We start from the raw sequence: 22,908 nt of genomic DNA on the forward strand, positions 1-22,908 counted from the left end.
GTTAGAATTTATCCGAGTGTCCCCGTTTACTGATGATGCTGTATAAAGCCATTATTTCAACAGACATTTTTAAACACGTGTACATTTGCCATGACACAATGAGTTTGTTTTGATAGTTCTGTCCAACTTTTGTTCGTCATCAGATCCATTCGCGGATTTGTTATTTGGAAATATCTGCGGTCCAGGGCCAGCGGTCTCAGTCCAAAACCTCTCTTGTGTTATGTGTCTCTTGTTGCATCATACAGTAGACAGAGCTCAGATGTGATGCAGCCCAGGGCCATCACTGCGGTGACTTGCTTCACAGTTGAGGGAGACCGTACTTCATGCAAAGCAGCAGGAGCCAGTCCGTGCTCCACAGGGCCCTGCTGTAGATGCATCTACACGTGACCGCAGCACAGAAACAGCTTTGCCACCCGCTGTTCTTCAGATCTTTCCATAGCTGAGCTTCAGCGTATTTGACAGACGGCTGAAATCAAAGTCCTAATCGGCCATATAATTGCATTGCGAGTGCAACTGGGGCCACTGGCCTCTGTCTAATGATATATGGCTTGTGAATATGTTTCTGTACATTTCATTTGTTCACTGCTGGTGGGATGCGGCACATTAGATGAGTGGGGGGGGGGGGGGTGGGTGCTCACTGCGTACGTGCGTTGAATGCTTGTTTTTTTAATTTGCGGTTAAAATATCCATTCGGAACAGCCTAAAGACTCCTACATAGACAACCAGGCAGGGGGGAGTCAATGAAACATAATTCAAACTGAGAAATCCTCATTAAGGAGACACATGCTGTGCTGCTTCAGGTCCACATTTGCATCTGTGCCTCTACAGCATCAGCAGGTGTCTACTGGTGAGCGTGTTTCTCTGCCTCTGTGGAAACCCAGAGAGCTCCCCCTGGGACGGACGGAAGGAGTTGGAACCCACTTGAAATTAGCCAAGACTGCATCTCACAAAGAGGAAGTAGGAGCTCCTTTTCCTATACCCAGAGGGTCAATCATGGGGCAATTCTGATCCTCAAAACTTCTCGCTCTCTCTCAACTCAGACTCCAAACTGAGACACAGCTCATAAGAAAGACATGCGCTCTCAAGATTTTCTTGAGATACCACCTCCAGCTGTTTTGCGTAGTTTTCCCTGTGTTGCAGCGAAACTCTGAGACTCCGACGAAGCCCTGCAGTGACCTGAACAGCATGTTAGCTTCCTGAATGCTGAGGGACATCAAGCATCTGTAGTTGAGCACTGTGGGGCTGCCCAGCAGGGCCTCCCTTCCTTTCACGGCTGAATTGCGCTTCACATTTCCGATCATATCCACTCGGGTCCTGGCTTACTCCGAACTATGGCTCTTTGGTAACAAGTACCGATCACAAGGCCGCCTAGTGCCACAAAGCATTACACATCCCAACGTCAAAGATATTGATTTTCCCGCATTTGCTCCAATGGCTTGTTTTGTAGTGCTATACTTTTAATGTACTTATTTTTTGCATTCTGTTGTTTTTGTATTGTGGGGTGCGGTGGTGCAGCGGGTTTGGCTGGGTCCTGCTCTCTGGCAGGTCTGGGGTTCGAGTCCTGCTTGGGGTGTCTTGTGACGGACTGGCATCCCGTCCTGGGTGCGTCCCCTCTCTCTCCAGCCTTGCGCCCTGTGTTGCCGGGTTAGGCTCCGGTTTGCCGCGATCTAGCTTAGGAGAAGTGGTTTCAGACAGTGTGTTTTTGTATTATGTCAATACGGTCCAAGAACTGGTGGAATGGGAACACCTCATCACTGCCATACTTGGGAAAAAAAATGGGAATGGAGAATTTTAGAGGATCGCGGGGCCCCCAATACTGGCTAACTTCGTAAACATTGCCTTCAAGTGTCAAGCTGCAGAAGGAATTGTGCATGTGGACTTATTCTCTGGCATGGCACACATCTGACCTCTCACATATACATCATACCGTGCACTGTTCTTCGATTACTCGGCCGAAAATTTCGAGTTCGTATTGACACGGCTTGACGAATCCCTGAAGGAAATGCTGTTAGAGATAATAAACTTGGAAATTTGGGAAACATCAGTCAGGCACACCCTTAAGTGTGACCGTGGATGGTCCTGTATTAATGCGACCGTTGTGCCAATAAAGCCTAATCCTCATCTCAACGCATCCTTCTCTTCTAGAATATCCTCCTCTTGTCTGTGTTGAAAGGAGACACAATGCACAAAGCTCTCCCTTGAATATTAATTTGCCCATTAAGCCTGAGGAGAAGATTTTGTCAACTCCTTGAGGAGGGTCGCTCACACTGGAGCGAAATCTCTGTTCTCGCCCTCGCGCCACCACTCTAAGATAGCTGTGTCTCAGCGGTCTCCTTTCAACGTTTCTAAATGTCTCCTCGCCCCCACCGCACGTTTGATTTTATACAACATATATCGGTTAAATTTGTATCTTAAATTGTGCTCTTCAGAACTGAGCTCTAAGAATAAGGGGATTCTCTGCCATGGATCCAGCAAATTGATATCAACATCACCTGATGAACTACAGAGTGAAGTAAATAAGATAAACATTTCATTCTATCTCACTTTTTGGTACATTAAGCTTTTCTCGAAGGGAGGGCTCTATCCAGGTATGAATAAGGAAACACTCGATTCCCGTAACGTAAAAACAGGACTCTCCATCACTTCGGCCGCTCTCTGTCTGAGGCTATCGGAATCTGTGGGTGCGAGGCTCTGCTGGAAGCTGTGCGTGCTAGTCGCCGTCGAAGATGTTTGCGCCATTCTCCGTCAGAGGCTGTGACTAGAAGAGGTGCCATGACTCCAGCGTTGAACCACATTTCACGAGGGAGATGTCTCCTGTTGTCTTTGATGTATGAACGAAGCCTCCGTCCTTAGAGAATGTCTAGGTGCTTATTTTTCCCGCATTTTCAGCGCTATCAGTTTTAGGGACATTTTTTATCCTTTTTATTTGCATTTTATATGTTGGTCCCACTGGCGTCCCATCCTGGGTGCGTCCCCTCCCCCTCCAGCCTTGCGCCCTGCGTTGCCGGGTTAGGCTCCGGTTTGCCGCGACCCCGCTCGGGACAAGCGGCTTCACTCAGTGTGTGTGTGTGTTGGTCCCATATTTGTCCTATCTGTAGCAGGTTGGTGGTACAATGAAAGGTGGGAGTTGGGAGCTATCTGACTGACAGCTCTGAAGGGCCCTTTCCTGCCCTAACTGACCAAAGATGGTCAGCTACACCCACTTAAGGAAAATGAGAATGGACTATAAAGGTCAGAGGACTTGAGGGCTTGGAGAGTTCCTTTTCTTTTCTTTTTTCTCCCCGCCCTTCTCTTATTCCCTCTGTGATGTCGCTTGGTTTTTGTTTCTGCTTTTGCCCGAAAGGTCTCTGTTTCGGTTTGTTGTTTTGGTTCCGTTTGGTTTAAAATAACCTTGTTTTTTGTTCAAAAACCCTGCTGCCATGTGCCTTTTTTTCTGCCCATGCGGCTGCTCCCCCCTACAAATGGCCACATTGCCTCGTCTCCAGCGTTTTATGCTTCCGAAAATAATAATTTGCTAATTCAGCCCGTGCAAGTCAGGCTTAGAAACTTAAAAGCGTCTGTGCAGCTGCAGAGCTCATCTGCAGAATCGGCCTTCTGTCCTCCTTAGTCTCGTTCACCTGTCTGATAATCCCAGAGCCCTTTGGAGAGAGAATATAACTGGACCCTCACTAGTTATTATCTCCAAACCAAAAAAGAAACACTAAACTCAGTTCATTTGTCTCAACATGTGTTAAACACGTTGGACGTCACCTTTTGTCCGTGTTCTCAGGTGTTAAACTACATCTCTCATCGGAGAACGACGTGTGCTGATTAATTCTCGTACGGATGCGGCGGATGATTAACCAGCAAACCGATATGATCTGATGTACCAGGAAGCTGCAACAGAAACATGACGCAGCATCGCAGGGAGCTAGAATAGCCAAATGTAATCTAAGAAGCATCACTGAAGCTGAAACAGGCGTGTATGTTGAAATAACGTAGGAAATTGAAATATGCACAAAGGATGCCATAGGGAGGTGGAATACAGCGATATGATGGAGTCCAGGAGGAATCTGCGGAAGAAAGAATGACACAGCAGTCAGGATGGGGCAGTAGACTACGTCTATTATTTCGTAGAGAGTCTTCAGCTGAAACAGATATGTGACAAGAGCACAAGAATGGGAAGTGGACAGATCGGGTGCAATGGACTAGGAAGCTGGAATAGTAGGCATTGACGCATTAACCTGGGAAGCCGGAGAGCAGGTGCTCAAGAGAGTAAGAGAGCAGAACGCCAGAAATGAAATGAGGGAGAGCAGAGAGGGAAGCTGGAACCGAAACGGACAGAGCGCAGCTTCTGCGCGACGGCAGAGCATCATTTTCCCCGGCTCATCCCTGGCTCATCCTTTCCTTTGACGGAGCTGGTTGCCTGTGCTTCCAGTTTACCATTCAGAGCAGAGCCATGCAATATTTATTTGCCCTTTTCTCAAAGAATTGCTTAAAAAAAGATCATAGTTCTGGCAGCGTAGTCATTTATTCATGGCGTGCTTCGTTTCAGTGATGTTTGCAGCCTGATGAAAGGTGCTGACGGACCCTGCTGTAGGTACGCGCTGTTACTGGTGCGGTCTCCATTGTCCTGCGCGAAGGAAAAGAAGTCTGCATAACCGCTCAGGTAACGTGGTGCCTGCAAGTGTCACATTAATACGTCACTGAAACCGGTTCAGATAAAGCAGTTTGCATCAACAATCATAGCCTGATTGGGCTCATGGGTTTATGACATTTTGAACTGAGCTCTCAAAAAGCTGCATCGCAGTTGTGATTTCCAGGGTACCAAAAGAAAAGATTCATTAAAAACTCCTGGATGGCCCTCTGCAGTTTGGCACCTAACCTGGTGAATGAGGTGTAAATCAGGAGCTTATGAAAATGTTTTTCTCTAAAAAAAGACAAATTCAAGGCCTTCAAGGACAAATGTTCTATTCTGTTTGCACTTTCCTAACATCTGCACATGTAGGTAATTAATGGGCATTAAAAAATAAATTAAAATTTTTTTATTAATTGTGTTTATTAATGTGGAAATACCTCACAATCCTTCCTTAATATGGACATAACTCCTGGCTTAGACTCCAGTATCTTAAACATATCTTATCAGGCACATGAAAATAAGAGAAACACAGAAACTGTCAGATGTCAAAGTGACAACCATTTTAATTTAATTATGAATTCACTGCATACTAAATGGAGTATGACTATCTTAGAGGTGATTAAATACAGGATCAATAATAAATATGACCGCTGAACACATTTGCATGTGTAACTTCCATAATGTAATGTAAGTGTAATTGTATCTAGAATTAAATCACTTTCCTTAGTGTAATAACCACTACAATGATATTGACCTGTATAGCATTCTATTAAGATACGGACATGTTACTGTTTGTATCTCAAAAGTAACCTCACAAGTTATTTTGTTCATGGAAAATATACCTATATGGCAAATATGCTGAGGTCTAAAATTGGTAATCATTTTAAATTATCTTTAAGCCATCGGCTGCTTTATTAATCCTAGAAAACTCAAGGGCAGAGAGGTCCAGTTTCCATTATACCTATTATACATGACATTAGTGGAGTGATAGTTTTCAAGTTATATATTTGCAGAGATTATGATGATATTGGTGAAGAATCTTGTTGCTGTAGAATTTATAGGTTGTATTGATCTATTATTAATATTATTATTATTAGACCCTAGACCCTATATCCCAGAATTATTGCAGAGCATAAATAAAAAATTCTACAAGCATTACCATCAGATATTTACATTTGAGTCGCACTAAAAAGTGAAGGACATGTCAAACAATTATGTAATAAAGCGAAGCGAACTTTCTCAAAACAAATGCAAATAAGGGATGCTGTTACTTAGAAGTACTAATGAAGGTTTCACTAAGCAGCTATACATCAAAGACCGTTTGAAGGAGAAGCAAACAGAAGAAACAAACAACATGGTAAATCACAATTAGCAATCGGGAAAGTGTCAAAGCAGCCCAAAGTCAGTCTGTCGGCCTCTTTTACATCTGGCCTTCGGCTGAATGCAGCAAATTTACATGTGTAATAAAAGCCGAAGCACAAAGTCAGGCTGGTGTGCGAGACATTGTCTCCCATGACTTATTGCGACAGATGCTTTATTGAGACAGATGGTTCAGTGTGTGTAGCTGTTTATTCTGCCTGCCTTGGCTTACCAACATTACTATTGGAATATACAGCTTGCTCACCGTGGTATTGCAAGTGCCCCGTGTTTCTGCAGGGACTTTTGCCTGGTGGAGAAGAAGAAAGCGTTCCATATCTCTCCTTCTCAATATTTTAAAGCTCCGTATCCCCACGACTCACAACTCATGACCCTTAGGCCATAACACACACTTTGTCTTGCTCTTTTAGAGTAGATGTTTAAAAAATGTTATGTAATGATCGTTTGAATGGTTTCCAAGGCAGCTTTATCATTGTTTAACCATTTAAGTTAATGCACTGTAAATATAATTTCATATAATCGAAACAAATATGATGCTTTGGATATAAACATTTTTCCAGATTCTGTTTCTTGGAAGGTATCTTGAATGGAAGGAACTAACAAATTATGTAGCTATGATGTTCTACAGCTGTACTATGCATAACAGACCAAGTTCTTGTACATAATTAATTTTTGAAAAATTTATTTAGTTTTTTCAATAACAATGAAAGTTTTTTTTTTTTCTAATATGTTCTATGTACTTTTGTTGTCCACCATCTGATATGTGGAAAAATAACAAATATGAACAAATCACCACTATCTGTTCTTAGACTTGGTCTGTTAATCAAAGGGTTCAAAATATCACACATAATCTTTTGCTGTCTGTTCCTGGGCACATAGTAAGCTAAATTATCTGGCTTCTACTCATTGTCTTTAGAATAATTTTGTGTAAAATTGGTCATTTCCACTAGAAACGAGGGTCGGATTTTTTCTTGAGGTAAGTCCTTTTTAATGGTTATTTATTATATGCGCAGCCAAATGTGCAGCAAAAAAATAGTAAGATCCAGATGTTTTTGGTGTAGGTAAGGTGGTGATTCGTGCATGTCAGACGAAGCTGTCACAGTCAGCCTGAATGTCCCGTGTTCTGTGCAGAAATACACCGAAACACGCTCATGGATTGCCTGTATTTTTTGTTTACCGCTCACCCTGGGAATCACTCATCGTTCTGTGTACCTCTATTTCTTCTCTCTCCTTCCCAATATCTGGTGATGCTCCTGGAATTGTAGCGGTTAGCACCTTCGCCATGTAAGAATGTAAGAATCCATATTTGAATGTCCATTTATAACCTTTGAGTGAGGTGCTTACCTGGAATTGCTTCAGAAAAAATTTCCTGCTGTACATCTTTACAATTATTCATTTGTCAAGAGCAAAGTGCAATGATTAACAATGGGTATTCAGCTGACAGCTTTATCCAAGGGACTTAAATTGCTACATACACCCAACAATCATTCACACTTATTTATCAGACACTTTTCCTCTAAAGCAACTTCCAATGGATACCATGTAGTGTCACCAGCCCACACATCTTATTCACCACAGTGACTTACACTGGGTCACTCATCCATACATCAGTGAAACACTCTCTCTGTCCCTCACACACTATGGGGGAACCCAAACAGCATATTTTTGGACTGTAGGAGGAAACCAGAGCACCCAGAACATACAAACTCCACATAGACTGAGGAGGGATCGAACCCACATTCTCTCACACCCCCCAGACACTGCCAGGCAGCAGTGCTACTTGCTGTGCTACCATGCTGCCCCACCAGTCCTGTACAAAATGCTCAGCCACTTGCGCATACATACACTAGTTAGAGTGAGTAGCTCACCTGAGACAAACAGAACTGAAGCACCTGCAACAAACCTTCACCAAACACAGAGAGGAGATGCAAACTCCACACAGAGGGAGCCAGATTCAAACACCTGCCCAGATCCACAGCCCATGTGCTGTGAGGCACCAGAGCTTCTGGCGGCACCACCCAGCAGTTAAACAGATTGCACGGTAGTTAAGGACACACATCTGTAACCCCTGTATATTATATATGGGTAAATCATTGTAAGTAGCTTCATGTACAAACCTTGCATTGTAAGTTGTTTAGGACACCAGCCAAGAAATAACATGCTTCTCGGGCTGGGTGTCCCTGATACCTCAACTCGAAGTTAGAGCCATAGAAGATTCCCCTAGGCAGTGAAATTAGGTGTCTGACTCAGCGTTGTGAGGGTGAACATGGCACAGGGGTGGGTGGGTGGGTGGGTGGGTGGGAGGATGGGGAGCAAAACAATGAGCCAAAGGGCAAGACATCACAGCCAAACTATCATCCTGTCCTTTACCGTAAAGGAAGCAGGTTACATAAACTTTGCTCTTGAATCATTGGACAATTTCCTTTACTTCAGACCTACATATTTAAATTAAGGCAATTATTTTGCTGTGAATAAAAGTCAGTAAACATAATCAGCTGCAGCAACAACAACAATAACAGTAGTAATAATAATTAGAATACTGTATTATTTGCGATGGATTTTCAGTGGATACAAAATTAAATTAATATGCATCCTCCAAGACACTGTTAGGTTTTCTTTAGCCCCGCAGTGGGCATTGTTATTTTCATAACTTCATTCCGCTGCCTGCACGTTAGGAAAGGTAGATTCCAGCTCCTTCTAGCATCATTTACTGCATCTGTCGCACAGCGAGTCTCCGGGAGACCAATTAAATAGTCTCCGACCGGCTTCACTGCTGTTTAGAAAATCTGCTTGTTTTCTTTTTAAAATATCTTGATTATGTACCATTTCGCACAGACCCCATGTTCGGATATGTGCGTCTGTGTGCTTATGTCTTGCTACGGTCTGGGATCTTCCCGCCTTGTGAGGCGTTCATTCGAATGAACCTCTCTAAGCTATATGACTGCAGACTTGTGCATGAACTTTGTCCAACCTGACCATCGTCAGCGCCTTGGGGGTCATAACGAAACGTAAAGCAATGATACTAGGGGCTGACCGGGACCAGTGTGGTGCAGACTTCAATAATGCAATCGATAACGCAATCAGGGCCTCCATGCCTTTAAAGCACTTGGGGAATGAAGAGAGTTTAGATCCACATTCAAATGCATTCAACAGGAATGCCTGTAACTTTTTTATTTTTTTTTTCCCCTATTGGTGATGAGTAGTAACATTAAATGAGTTTGAAGTGTAGAAAGCTAGTATGTCCCAAAGCAGAAAAGCTACGTGTCACTATACAGTATACTTTCATATCTAAAATATCGTATCGTTTTAGCTTCATAGCCCGAACGAGGTTGATGAAATGAGGGTGGAATCATGGACAAAGCTGTGGTTTTCAGCTTCTTATCTCGAAGTGTTGGCCGATGTGCGTTCATTTTGTGAAATAGCCAATCTTCTCTCCACAATACCATACGCTTTACCGCGAGACAAGATCTCTTCCGTCAATCCCAGTGCCTTTTTTGTAAAGACTGACATTCTTGCTAAGAGATCGGCAATTGAACACAGTGTTTGCGTAGCGCAAGCTGAAACGTCGAAGCTCTTTTCATTACCTGATCATACTCATTTAGTGCGCCTCCTTTGTAGCACTAACACCTGTAGAAAACACCTGAGGCTACACATCCAGGAGAAAAATCCTCTGAGGTCCAGGGCCATGAGGCTACCTGCCCCTTTTCAGCATGGAAACACTACACAGTTAAAAAAGAAAAATGTTTGCTGTTTATGTCCGAACATTTTCTGCAGTGTCAATGTGGTCACCAAGATGCTCTCTGTCAGGAGCAATTTCATGCAGTTTATGATTTCATTATTGTATCTTGCCCACGGTGGACTGTCATCCCATTCCAGGTGTACCCTGCCTCTCACCCTATGCTCCTAGGATAGGGTCCAGACCACCATAATCCTTCACTGAACGAGTGGTTACTGACAATAAATAAATTATAACGATATTATACAGTAATTACAGATGATATTTTACAGGTGTATTCTTCAGAATCAGCAGTACAAAAGAGATCCAGACAATGAACTTTTGCATACTCATACTCAAGTTCAGTAATTATATAAATGAAAATGATACATTGTCTTGATCATGATGGCTCAGACGTTGCTAAATTATCAGGCGTCCGATGTATCGTTCATTGGTACTAAGGTTACACATAATGACCCACAAAACAAGTACATTTTTCTGTATCAACAGCAGCCAATAGCATTATTTAATCATTTGGCATTTTTAGCAGTGTATTGATGTGTTCTTATAAAAATGTGGGTATTGAAGACAAATCAGCCTGTAAGTCCACTGTAGTATTACACCTGTAAGATGGGAGGAATGAAGAATGAAGTTCCTCACCAAATTTCATTAAAGGGATAATGAAACCTGCTATCTTGGGTAAGGAAGCAATCTGTCTTTTAAAAAAAAGGAAAAAAAAATACTGTACGTGTAATTACCGAGTTATTTACTATACTCTAAAAAGGTTTTCAGTTCCCTCTGGTGGCCAATGCCAACCACAGAAGACCACTGACTGTAAGCAAAGACGCATCTTCCCCTACCAGTTTACAGGAAAATATCGCACTGCTGACATTAATCTAGTTTTATAAATTCCCACACACTGAATAACCCTAGGGTAGTAAAACAAGATTCTGCAATTATTGGGTTCTTCTGACTCAGCAAAGTTTTAAGGCCTTTCACATCATTGTATCCTCATAAATAGAGGCCAAGCTGGTATGAAAAGTCATACATTTAAACTCTCTCCTATACAACAAGTTTAATAGTATTAATTTACGTTTCTATTTATACATTTAGAAGATGTTTTTCTCCAGATTGATGTACATCTCAGAGAACAATACAAAAGTGCATTGAATCGACAGGAGACATTTCCATGCAGACAAGTGATTCTTGAGTACAGTTCATTTGTCACAGTTCATCACATGAACAGTACATGTACCAGCATGCTAAATAATTTCATCTGCATGGCCAATAGCAAGATCAAACTACTCTTTTCTGTCTTATAACAGCATGGTTGTTGAAAAATTACAGATTGCAAAGTACAGAAAGTTTAAATACAAGAAGTTCGATGCAAATACAAATACAAGTAGAAAAACAAAGAAAAATTCTTTACAAGAATAATGATTGAAAATTACTATATTAAAATAATTACTTTAATATAATCTGAACTCCAAATGTATCCAAAACTTGTGACAAACAAAACGTACATTTTGAATCTTCTCTAGTTTAAGAAAAAATAAATACTTTTAATCTTGAAATTGAAATTCTTCAACTGTGCAGACAGCTTTTCGAAAAGAAAACTATCATAACAGTTTCATTCTCAGCAACAACACCAGATATGCAAATACCAAAATAATTGTCAGGTTCTTTTCAGATGAACTTTGTATAATAATAATAATAATAATAATAATAATAATAATAATAATAATAATAAGAAGAAGAAGAAGAAGAAGAAGAAGAAGAAATAGGATTTGACAGAATGATCCAAAGGGACAGATTCAATCTGGCATCCAACCGTCCCAAAAAGTGCACAATAAAATGTTTAGAGATAAACAATTCAATTATTTTAAATGAAATGATACTCTAACAACTGAAGTTTCAAAATAACACATTCATTACTGGTCATCTTTCCCCACACAGTTTTGAATCCCCCACCATTCCTGGCTGTCATGTAACAGCTTAAGGAACAGCAATGGTTTGGGTGTGTCAGCATGAGATACTTGCCCTGTTTGGAGCACATCCACCCTTTAATTAAGATCAAGGCAACTTCTCCACCAAGAGAATAACAAACGCTCGCATAACAAACGCTCATGCTATAAGAAAATGCATTTACTAGTTCACCTAAAAGTTGCATAAAAAACAATTAAGTGACAGGAGAAAAGTCTCAGGAGAGCAGATATTTCAGTTCAAAATGTGAGCTTTGGTGGTGTTGAATACCACACAAGGCAAACAGTCCCTCTTCTCAGAAAATGAATGGCTTTACCTGCATAGTTCAGCTGTTTCATTTCAATGTCTTCACTCACAAGCACCTCTGAGGCTTTTATCAAAATATAAAGGTAAAAGAAAGTCTTGACTATTAGTTTAAGGTTTCAAATCACTGAGCACATGGAATAATTTGAAAGACAGCATTATTACACACAACTATGTGATTGATTCACTCTTTTACTACTGTAGTATTACCATGCATAAACAATGCTTTACAAAAACATTGAATTCAAGCATTAAGACTCATTATAGTTATTGCATTGCGAAAACTGCCTTGACATGTTGTGACCTTATTATTATTATTATTATTACTATTAGTAGTAGTAGTAGTAGTAATATTACTCAAGGTGCCTTATATTAAAGAAAATGTGTAGGTTACAATTCAAAAGCAAAGAAGTTTACTATAAATATGAATATTTAAAGAAGTGAAATAATTAACAGAGTCTCTCTACTCAGTATCAATAACTGCATGTCTAGTGCAGGGTAGGTGTGGCCTGTAAAACTCTCTACGTATCTGCCTCTGGCCAAGACCAGAATTGCACAGATGCTGGACAGCTGATAAGAGAGAAACGAAGGACATTCATTATCCACTATGTGTGGACCATTCCACACGGCAACTGAGCATCAATAAGCCCTGGAAGAATTCCAAGATGTCCAAGATGGGACAGTCTACAGTGAAAAGTATGGCTGTGCACCAGTACTTTTAGGGTTAATGGAAGCCTAATACATCACTCCATCAAGGACACTTTTCTTCAATGACAATCTGTGCTCTCCTTCCAGTGCTTCCACTTTAAACGTAATAATACAGTAAAGAACTCTAGCTGACCTCACTTACTCACTTTGATGTACGACCCTGCCCAGTATCCTGCTTCCTGCTCAGTCATGAAATTGATAATAAGTTTGCCTTCCTTCCCATCTTCCATTCTCTATATTTACATCTCCTGCTTTTTCTTGCCAAGGTCCTGTGTGATGTGATTGACTTTGTACATTCTCATTTCTGACTCTCTTGCCTGTCACTCAGAGATACCTTGCCTTACTCTTTTATGAGTGAGGAATATACAATTTTTATCTCATGAAGAATATCTGGCACAAATTTGGTTATAGAATATAGATCCATTTGCCATCATTACAGTAAATTGAAAATTTCTGAAAGCACTGACCTAGAGCCAGCAGTTTTTTATTACTCAAAATGCTTGGTGAAAAGAATTACTACATTAAAATAAAGGTCTTATCTACTAAACCAAGTATTTTACTTTGTTTTTCTAAATTAATTAATAGCGATGTTACTAAAACCAAATGATTTTTCTGTTTCTTCTACTTATCTTTTTTATTCCGCATTGCTCAGTGATGTTTATTACTCTCCACTTTCTCCATTTTTACTTTGAAAATGAAACCATTGCACTGCACCATATCATTTGCATGCTATGTCATATCCAGCACTCATCTTCAACAGGTAAAGCATCTTCATTTTCATTCTCTTTTCCAGCTGTACATCTTTCTTTTGTTTTTCCAGTAATGTACTGGCATGCTTTCTTATCACAAAACAATTAAATCTAAATTGGAAACACGGCTACGGAGCTTGCAAGTAAAGGGGGGTCAATTTTGAAGGGTACAGCTTATACAGCGAGAAACGTGCCCCTACAGACCCATGATATGAAGGTTTCCTGATAGCATTTAGAGGGACATAACTTTTACATTTATATGTGCCTTTAATTTTCTGTGCAGTTGCTGTGTTCCTAAGACAGCTATAGTGCATGAAATTATGAATAAAATGCATAGCAATATTTTGAATACTCTAGAAAAACTGAACAATGGTGTTATATTAAATGTATTAAGTGCTGTTGAAAAGTTGTTGGCACACATGGCACACACAAAAAGACTCTTGGCACACATGTAGAGAGCATCCAAAATGTTTTGTATTCTATTTGTGTCCTTGCTGCATCCTCTGTCTTGATGATTGCATTCCTATTCCTAGCAATCCTATCTCAGGTCGTGAAGACAAAACTCTTTACAGCAACAACTCACTTAAACGTTCACCTTTACAAACAATGGTGATTTATTTTTCCAAGTTACAAGCAAGATTTCCATTATTACAAGGTAAACGGTTAAAGACCTACTATGAAGACAATGTTTCGGAATGATTTTTGTGAGCTTGTCAGCGCATCAAGAATGATTCTAAATTCACCTCTTCGGGAAGTATTTCTACTCCTTTTACCATCTGAGCATAACCGAACGGATGATGAACCGCCGCTTAAGCGACTCATATTGTCACAATCCCTCTGAGATGCAGGCATTGGCGAACTCAAGTGAGGAGCTTGTTTACAGGTACAAAGCTGCATTGGGTGAGCGCTGAAGAATCTTTACTATGAATACTCGAACAAAAAGAGACACAGACACTTGGCAGCTCCAGGAGAAGGAGGAACAAAGATTCAGAAACGTGGGGCACCACAAACTCAGCCAGGCCAGGATTACGACATTCCACAGTCCTCCCGGTGACAGTCTTGGGTGATCGCTTAACTGTCTAATTCTCCGATCGAATCACTGGAAGCAGGTGTGCGGGATTCTTCAGGTTGCTCCTAATGGGGGGCCTCTGGCAGCCACCGGGGGTGTCACTCCCAGAGGTCATGGTGCATGTAAATTGATTGTTTTAGTAAAAAGTCAGCCCATACTTGTCACTATAGATTGCTTTATATTGACTATGGTAATAATTACATTTTTGAATAGAAACCTTTGCATCTTGCTTAATCCTGGTATTTTTTTACAGCGACCTCTGGTGAACTCAGTAAAATGAGGTGGTTTTACCAACTGGTTTCATCTACAAGGTTTCACTGTATGTTTCCTATCTCTTGTTACTTGCGTGCGCTTCACGTTTCATACATTGATTTAGAGAAAGATGTCTTTTTAACAAATGTATGGTTGTGCATGATTGTATGAGTTACACACAGTTGCGGGAGAGGTTGGAAAACAGTAAAACAGCAAGTTGTACTTAATTGATATAAATCAGTAATTAAGTAGCTGTTAGTACAAAGGTCTGTAAAAACGTCTGAGTTGTTTTATCATTATGTTTTATCTTTTTCTTGGTTCAGGAGTTAAAAATCATCAGCTACATGAATGATGTATGTAGATAACGTGTTTTGCCTGAGAAGCAAGCACTTCGTAACGTTATGAAACGTGAACGAGATCAGCGCAGTATTTAATAATAATGGCTAATGTGAGAAGCGCAAACAGCTGTACGCAGGGTAGTGGAGAGAAATCCTCTCGTCCCTGAAGGTGAGGACATGAAGAGGCTTTCCAGTAAAAACCTAGCTATACACACAGTACAACGCCAAATTCACAACTGTCCTACCAAAGCCATTACGGATGCGTTATTATAATGTTGCTTTATTAAGGGAAATTTCTATTGGTTAAGGCTGCTGTCAGTCAATCCCGCTGTCCAATAACCGTAGCAAGTTAGGTGGACGCGAAAAGTATCGCTTTCCAGCGGAACGTAAAAGTGGTAGCGGTGTTTTTAGATGTTGGAAACAAAACGGAACACAAAGACAAAAAGGACGGAATAGAGTTATATATTATTAAAAGCTCGTTATGGAGTCCTATGACATCATCACTAATCAGCCTGTCGTGATTGATAACGTAAGTAAAGAATCCAAGAGGCACTCGCATTTCAGGTGTGACTGACATGCTAACCGGCTAAGGCTAACCATTGTGTTGTTGTTTCTGTTTTTTTGTTTGTTCCATTAAAAACTCCGTATTTGCCCGGTGATAGTTATTGTGCAGGACCCGTCGTTTCGTTGAGATTACAGCTAGTTGAAGCCAGGAGAAAAAATGAATCGCATGCATTTTAGGTTTGAGGACACAAATGCCGGCGGGCGGTATCATGCTAATCCGCCCACCGCCGGGGCGGCCGTGTCGTGTGTGGTCCGCGCGCGCGCTCGCTCTTCCTGTCACTGTGTGTTACATGACACGTCACACGTGCTGAGCGAACCGCGAACACGTCGCATCGAGGCTGTGGATGGAGATCTGTGCTGCTGCAGTGGCGGCTCGCTGTGCCGTGTGCGGACAGAGCCTGTGTACGGGGGGACCCCGCCTATGTGGCACACAGGCCGGACTGCCGCCGCCTCTCCCATGAGCCTCTGCGTTCCTTAGGAAAGCCACAGGGCTGCTGTCACTCCGGCCAGCACGTGACTTGGTGTTTAGGGCGCTGTCCTAGCAATCTGAAGGTCCTTGGTTCGAATCCCAATCAAGCTCTAATTCCCTTGATTAAGGTCCTTATGCTAAATTGATGCAATAAAAATACCCTGCTGTATAAATGGGTAAATCACTGTATGGTCCATTGTCATGTAACGACATCATGTAACAACATCACGGCATTGTAAACCACTCAGGGCAAAGGTGTTAAATAAATGGTTTAATAATAACAATAATAATTCCTGAAAGCCAAGAGTGGTGTCACCCCCCCCCCCACCCTGAACTCCTCATTGCTTTCTGATGGGCAGTTGCTGTCATGGCACTGTTGTCATTGCTACAGACTGGCTTCTCAGATTAAGAATTGTCATTTCATCTCTGATTTTCTACTTTAACACCTTAATTCAGCTTGCTTCAACAGTGTTTATACATTTTGTCTGGCGTTACGGAGTGCTGGAGTTTCTATGAGTGACAGTAAGACAAAATTTACTGTTATCTAAAGTGGAGATGGTGAAGAAAGTAGAAACTGGGGAGGAGGTGACAAAGTTGCACATTGTTATAGAATAAATTGGCCAACAGTGGGGACTGCTGAAGTTAAGCAGAATAACCAATAATAAAGTCTGATTTATCTAAGGATTATTCACAGAATCTCACTCTGAGGAATTTTGTGTTACGCTTTTATTGATAGTTACTTTGAAGCAGGAGTGATTTTTTTTTTTTTAAGGGTTAGGAACAAAAGTTATGAACTGAAGTCTTCTGGTCTCATTGTTTTCTTAGACTTCAGATGCCAGTGTATAAACCTGATGACTTACAAAATGTAACATGACATTACTGCACACAAAGAAGGATCAAATCTGTCCATCTTCACCAATGTCTCTTCTTTTCAGGGTTCTGGCGTTGTCAAGGCTGGGTTTGCTGGAGACCAGATCCCCAAATACTGCTTCCCAAACTAGTAAACTGTCTTTATTGTTTATTCTTCGGTGATTTACAATGATGGTTGTGTTTTATCTTTGAAGAGCTTTTGGCCATTCAGTGTTTCAATGCAATGTTTCCTTGTGCTTTAATTCCAGTGTTGGGCGTCCAAAACATGTACGGGTGATGGCAGGTGCCCTCGAAGGAGATATCTTCATCGGCCCCAAAGCCGAGGTAAATTTGATTGTCCACCACTGTAACTTTAAGCTGTATTGAATAACCATTTATGAATAACAGCGGTATGTTTTTGACTTTGTCAATAAAGGCTTAATTGCTAATAATGGTTCAATTAGTGAAATCACTTGCTTTTACAAGGTTGCATTTACAGTAAACTGGAACCGAAGTTCCAAATTCAAAGACCAGGCCAATCTCATCAGTGTCCGTTTGTCCCTGCAATCCACCAGACACTGTGGTCCTATTTGGACCTCACGCTGCATTCTATTTTAGTTTCCAGTGCTCAGTAAAGAAGGGAGATATGTGTAACCCATAGGATCAAAATGCTTTTGGCTCTAACTGCTATCCATCTGTCACTGTGACTCCCCCCCCCCCCCCCCCAGGAGCACAGGGGTCTGCTATCTGTGCGCTACCCCATGGAGCACGGCATTGTCAAGGACTGGAATGATATGGAACGCATCTGGCAGTACGTCTATTCAAAGGAGCAGTTGCAGACCTTCTCGGAAGAAGTAAGTGCCATTCCTGGGCTCGTAATCCAGAAATGGCAGACCCACAGAGTTGTATTCCTTAATATTTTATAACCGCTGATCTGGTAGCTAAATTGTGTAATTTGTTACTTTTAATATGGGCTTTTTTTTCTCCATCTTATTTTGTCCTGCTCCTCTAGCATCCTGTGTTGCTCACAGAGGCACCCCTGAATCCCAGCAAGAATCGGGAGCGGGCTGCAGAGGTGTTCTTTGAGACTTTTAACGTGCCAGCCCTTTTCATCTCCATGCAGGCCGTCCTCAGTCTGTGAGTTTAGTACCCTATACGCCTCTCACTTGTCACGAGTTGGTGTTGCTATGCATTATGTGGTGGAGAAGGCTGAAAAGCAGCGATGTGGTGTCGTAGAGCGGTCTGATTGTTCATAGGTACGCCACGGGGCGAACAACGGGAGTGGTGCTGGACGCCGGTGATGGAGTGACCCATGCCGTGCCTATTTATGAGGGCTTTGCCATCCCGCACTCTATCATGCGGGTCGATATAGCCGGGCGCGACGTTACCCGCTACCTGCGTCTACTTCTGCGGAAGGAGGGCTATGACTTCCATACCTCAGCAGAGTTCGAAGTTGTGCGCACCATCAAAGAGGTAAGGCCTACAGGGGCACTTCTGCTTCATTCTGCTGCTGTCCTCAGTCTCTGATTTTGCCTTGCCATTCACTTAAAAGTGGATTATCACCTTTGTGAGGTTAGCGCCTATGTAAAAATACAAATGAAGCCAACACACAGGTGAATGACTTCTTGTCACACACTAATTCTTGCTTGTCCTCTCATGCCTATGTTCATTGCTCTGCTGTTTTGAATAAACAAGAGTTTTGTACACAATTACTGAGTGAAACCACTTGATGCGGTTAGTCAGTTTTTTGGCTGTTTCCTCCTGCAGAGGGCCTGCTACCTGTCCCTGAACCCCCAGAAGGACGAGACTCTGGAGACAGAGAAAGCACAGTACACGCTCCCAGATGGCAGCACGCTGGATGTGAGTAATATCCAGTAATGTCTAGTAACGGCCCTATAATTAAGCATCCCACACAAATTCCTATCTTGTATTGAATAAGTCCCATTAGACAAAGCATTACATATTCCAGCCACAGCACCTAAACTGTGGTTTTTAAGGTGCCCCTTTTTTCAGTGCTTACAGATGCCTTTCCGAATTCAAAGGATGCTCACGCCTTAAGTCCAGATGTTGTGTGACCAAGTAATTAACCCTCTTGCAGATTGGACCTGCACGGTTCAGGGCTCCAGAACTGTTGTTCCGACCAGATCTGGTGGGAGATGAAAGTGAAGGTATCCACGAGGTCCTTGCCTTTGCCATCCAGAAATCTGACATGGACCTGCGACGCACATTGTTTTCCAACATTGTCCTTTCTGGGGGCTCTACGCTGTTCAAAGGTCTGTAACGTGTTCCGTTCAGCCTTTTTGTGTCGACTTTTTCTTCATTACCCCTTTATTTTAAAATAAACATATTCTCTTTTCTCAGGTTTTGGTGATCGGATATTAAGCGAAGTAAAGAAGTTGGCACCCAAAGATGTTAAAATAAAGGTACACTGTTTTGTATAAGGGTCTGGCTTGGATTCTGTCATTTGTTCAGTTTTTAACTGTATAATTTCTGTGAAGAAATGCCTTTCACAATTTTTAAATGCAATTCCTGTTTGTTTATTAGACTCTAAAACCCTGTGATTATTGAACTGTTTAGTGCCTATATATGGTAACAGTTTTTGATCACTGAAATTTTTAAAAATTTTTCCTCTTTGCTGCTTTGTTCCTCTGCAGATCTCTGCTCCTCAGGAGAGGTTATACTCCACATGGATTGGGTAAGACTGCAGATTTTATTGATCATCTGTTGACTGTAAATATTTTAACTTTGAAAAACTATTTAACACTACAGATGCGTGCACATTGTTATAATTAATTGATTATAATTAGTTTTTCTTAAGTTTTATGGACGCATGGTATAAAATAATGAAAATAAAACTGGGGCAGCAGATGGCCTTAGAGTTGCTACCCTGGTATCTGAAGGTCACAGGTTCCCATCCCACCTGCTGCTTTAGTGCCCTTGAGCAAGGTGCTTACTTTAAATTGGTCCATCAGAAAAAATTACCTTGCTGTATATATTGGTAATCATTGTAGGAGCTACATTTTAAGTTGCTTTGGAGAACAGTCACCTAAATTAATAAATGTAAATGATAAATGTTTACGTTGAATAATTCTGTGATTTAGACATTGTTGAATAAACGTTTATGCAGCAACTTATGTGATGTATACAGGTTAATGTGATGGAAAGTGTAAAATGAACTACTTTAGAATCATATGTCTGCATCCAAGTCTCTTTCTGTTGATGAAATTCACTCGTATTTTTCTCTGAGACTTGCATCGCTTTGGAGAAAAGCATCTGCTAAATGAATAAATGTAAAGAAAATTATATTCAGAAATTCCCAATTCTGTTGCACTAAACTAATGGCATCTCTGGCTGTCTACAGAGGTTCTATCCTGGCATCGCTGGACACCTTCAAGAAAATGTGGGTCTCCAAGAAGGAATACGAAGAGGACCGAGCCCGTGCCATCCACAGAAAGACCTTCCAGTGAGGGAGCAAAAAGAGTGCAGCACTTCTGCCCTACTCCAACCCCAGCCCTCTGGATGTAGTACTGCTATTCCACCCCCTGCTTGACCCGCTCTGAAAAGAAGAGTTCTGGCCAGCCCTCTACTGCCTGGGAGGGCCGCAACCCCACCTCACCCTGCCCCATCCGCAACTGTAAATGATTTGGGTCTGTTGCAGATCAGCCACTCGCCCAGCATATCAACAAACCTAGCAGGTCCATCCATTCTGGTGGTGGGGATATCGCACTGTTGGGGCAAGCCTATACTCTTTAGATGCGAGTATTTATTATAGCATTCAATAAGCCTGGTATGAAAGCATTATATTATACATACTAATGAAAGTGAAGGGTTTTATGTTTGATGCGCGCTGCCGTATTCCATTCCAAAATGATCAGATTCTTGTTGACATTTGACCTCCCAGCTTTAAAGCACAATTTTAGCATGCGTTGATTCCTTTTAAATATCTTGGTAGTATTTTGTTTTTACTCACAGTGTACAATGTTACAGTTGCAAAGTTTATACACAGGGAAATGTTATTGTCTGTGTTAATTTTGCTATATATCACCTTCAAAATCATCAGGCGTTTTACATGCTGTCATGCTTGACCATAAAAATGTAAAAGACCAGTTCAGGTGTTTTTATCAGCATTTTAGTACCAGGTCTTTTGTGATGTATTGGACCACAGTTTAGTTCATTGCTGCTGTGAATCTTTTGATTCATACTATACAAAACAGCTGACGGTGTCTTTTTTGCATTGCTTGTGTAGTTCCTAAAACAGCAATATTTTCTGAAAACATGAATTTGACAGCCAGCCTTAAGTTTAGACTCTCGAGTTTCTGTCATTGAAACCCTTCAGAAGGTTTTTCATGAAAGCCTCTGAGATGAATTGATTTCTGAAGGATGGGTTAAAGTGTTAACACTGAAAGTCCAAGGGGAATATGGTAGCCACTGTTTTGTGGGTGACAAATGGTTGCTCTGTGGGGAGGCCATCAGTTTTTATTAGCTTTCTGGAGTTGGCTAAGGACCCACCTGTAGGTGACCAGTAGCTTCAGTGTCACCTTAAAAGATGAGCTTTAGCCAACTAGAACGCTTCTACTGGCACATGTAAAGATTTAGAAAACGCTTCTCTTAGGAAATGTTTTGTTGCCATTGCCCTACATTGCATCACCATTGCATTTGTATTAGTGCAATGTGTATAGCAGTCGTAGCGGAGGAGCTGTTTTAATATGTTTATATATTGAAACTGCAAGTGAAGTTTTATATATTGGGGAAGTAGTGATCTGTTAGACAGCTCTGCAGAATTATCTTTAAGTTTCTAGTACTGTTGAAAAAGGGCAGGATTTGTCTTTTTGCAGGATGTAACGTAGTTGATGTCTAAGGCGGTTTTGTCCAGGTTTACCTGATAAAAGCAACTCTCAACCGGTGTATTTCTGTCGGTGTTTTAAAAGGCAAAGAAATGCATTTACTTCATAAACAATGTTGCTAACCAAAAGAAAGTACATGCCATAGAGGACTGTAATGTACGATATATTAATTTGTGCTTGTACTTTTTTTGTAAAGTCATAATAAAAGTCAATGATGACTGTATGCAGTTGTTTAGGGGATTGTAGCTTTCTTTTTCAAAACTGAATTATGAGCAGAAATCACTTTCAGATTTATGATTGGTATGGTGAACATGGCATAAATATGAGTAGTATTACTTTGGAATAACTTTGGGAAATGTGCAAAATATGTCCAAATAATTGAACTGGTTTTTTAGCACTTTCTGGGTACTTTAAAAAGAATTTTGGTTATTCATTCACTCTGTTTTCATTAAGTAGCATTTTATCACATTAACAACACTGTGATCATGTATAATGTGGAAAACATGAAAACATGGTATTTTGCATATACTGCATTAAGGGATTTAAAAAGTGTGGTAAGTAAGGCAATTTAAGGTTTCAGAAAATTGCTTAATTTTAATATATTTGCATACATCCAAAATTCTGGTGGTGCAACATGGAAATGAAATCAGAACAGAACTGCTGTTGGGTCCTTGTGAAGGAAGGATGCTGCCAGCAAGGAGTTTCATCTTAATCCCCTTCACTCCAGACATACAGCACTGTTCAGCTGTCTGTGCCACTGGAAACACACAAGCGCTTGCTATGCAGTTCTGTATGATATGTTTGAAAAACAAACAGGGGCTACAACGACACATGTCGACTGTTTATTGCAGCTGCGTTTAGCATTTCAATTTTATCCAGGTTGATAGCTGGGGATTTGAAGCTTCAAGTCCAGTTCTTCAAAACGCAAGTTACGCCCATTGCTTTCTGTATTTAATACTACGAACATATGATTTTAGACTTCTAAAAACATTTCCCTTAAATATTTTCAAATTGCTAAGTCATGTCTGTTGGATCTTGCTGCTCCATTCTATATTAGTTCTCCAGCAGAG

At 41.1% G+C, this 22,908-nt stretch overlaps 1 protein-coding gene across 1 annotated transcript; it reads left to right on the plus strand.

The window, feature by feature from the left end:
• The first annotated feature begins 15,474 nt into the window (after window positions 1-15,474).
• On the plus strand, window positions 15,475-22,007 carry LOC108929517 (beta-centractin-like). Its single transcript, XM_018744099.2, has 11 exons — window positions 15,475-15,641; window positions 17,081-17,145; window positions 17,264-17,339; window positions 17,723-17,848; window positions 18,007-18,131; window positions 18,251-18,467; window positions 18,762-18,854; window positions 19,093-19,267; window positions 19,356-19,417; window positions 19,649-19,689; window positions 20,356-22,007. Exons 1-11 carry the CDS (start codon window positions 15,594-15,596, stop codon window positions 20,459-20,461), a joined length of 1,134 nt encoding a protein of 377 aa, XP_018599615.1. The 5' UTR covers window positions 15,475-15,593; the 3' UTR covers window positions 20,462-22,007.
• The last annotated feature ends 901 nt before the right edge of the window (window positions 22,008-22,908 follow it).

Source organism: Scleropages formosus, chromosome 12 (genome assembly GCF_900964775.1).
Source record: "Scleropages formosus chromosome 12, fSclFor1.1, whole genome shotgun sequence".
NCBI classification, from domain to species: domain Eukaryota; kingdom Metazoa; phylum Chordata; class Actinopteri; order Osteoglossiformes; family Osteoglossidae; genus Scleropages; species Scleropages formosus.

Excerpts from the sequence above, each read along its gene's own strand:
- LOC108929517 (XM_018744099.2), top strand. The coding sequence starts at position 15,594 with ATGGAGTCCTATGACATCATCACTAATCAGCCTGTCGTGATTGATAAC. Across the intron at positions 15,642-17,080 it reads AGCCTGTCGTGATTGATAAC|GGTTCTGGCGTTGTCAAGGC; the intron begins GTAAGTAAAGAA and ends TCTTCTTTTCAG. Across the intron at positions 18,468-18,761 it reads TTGTGCGCACCATCAAAGAG|AGGGCCTGCTACCTGTCCCT; the intron begins GTAAGGCCTACA and ends TTCCTCCTGCAG.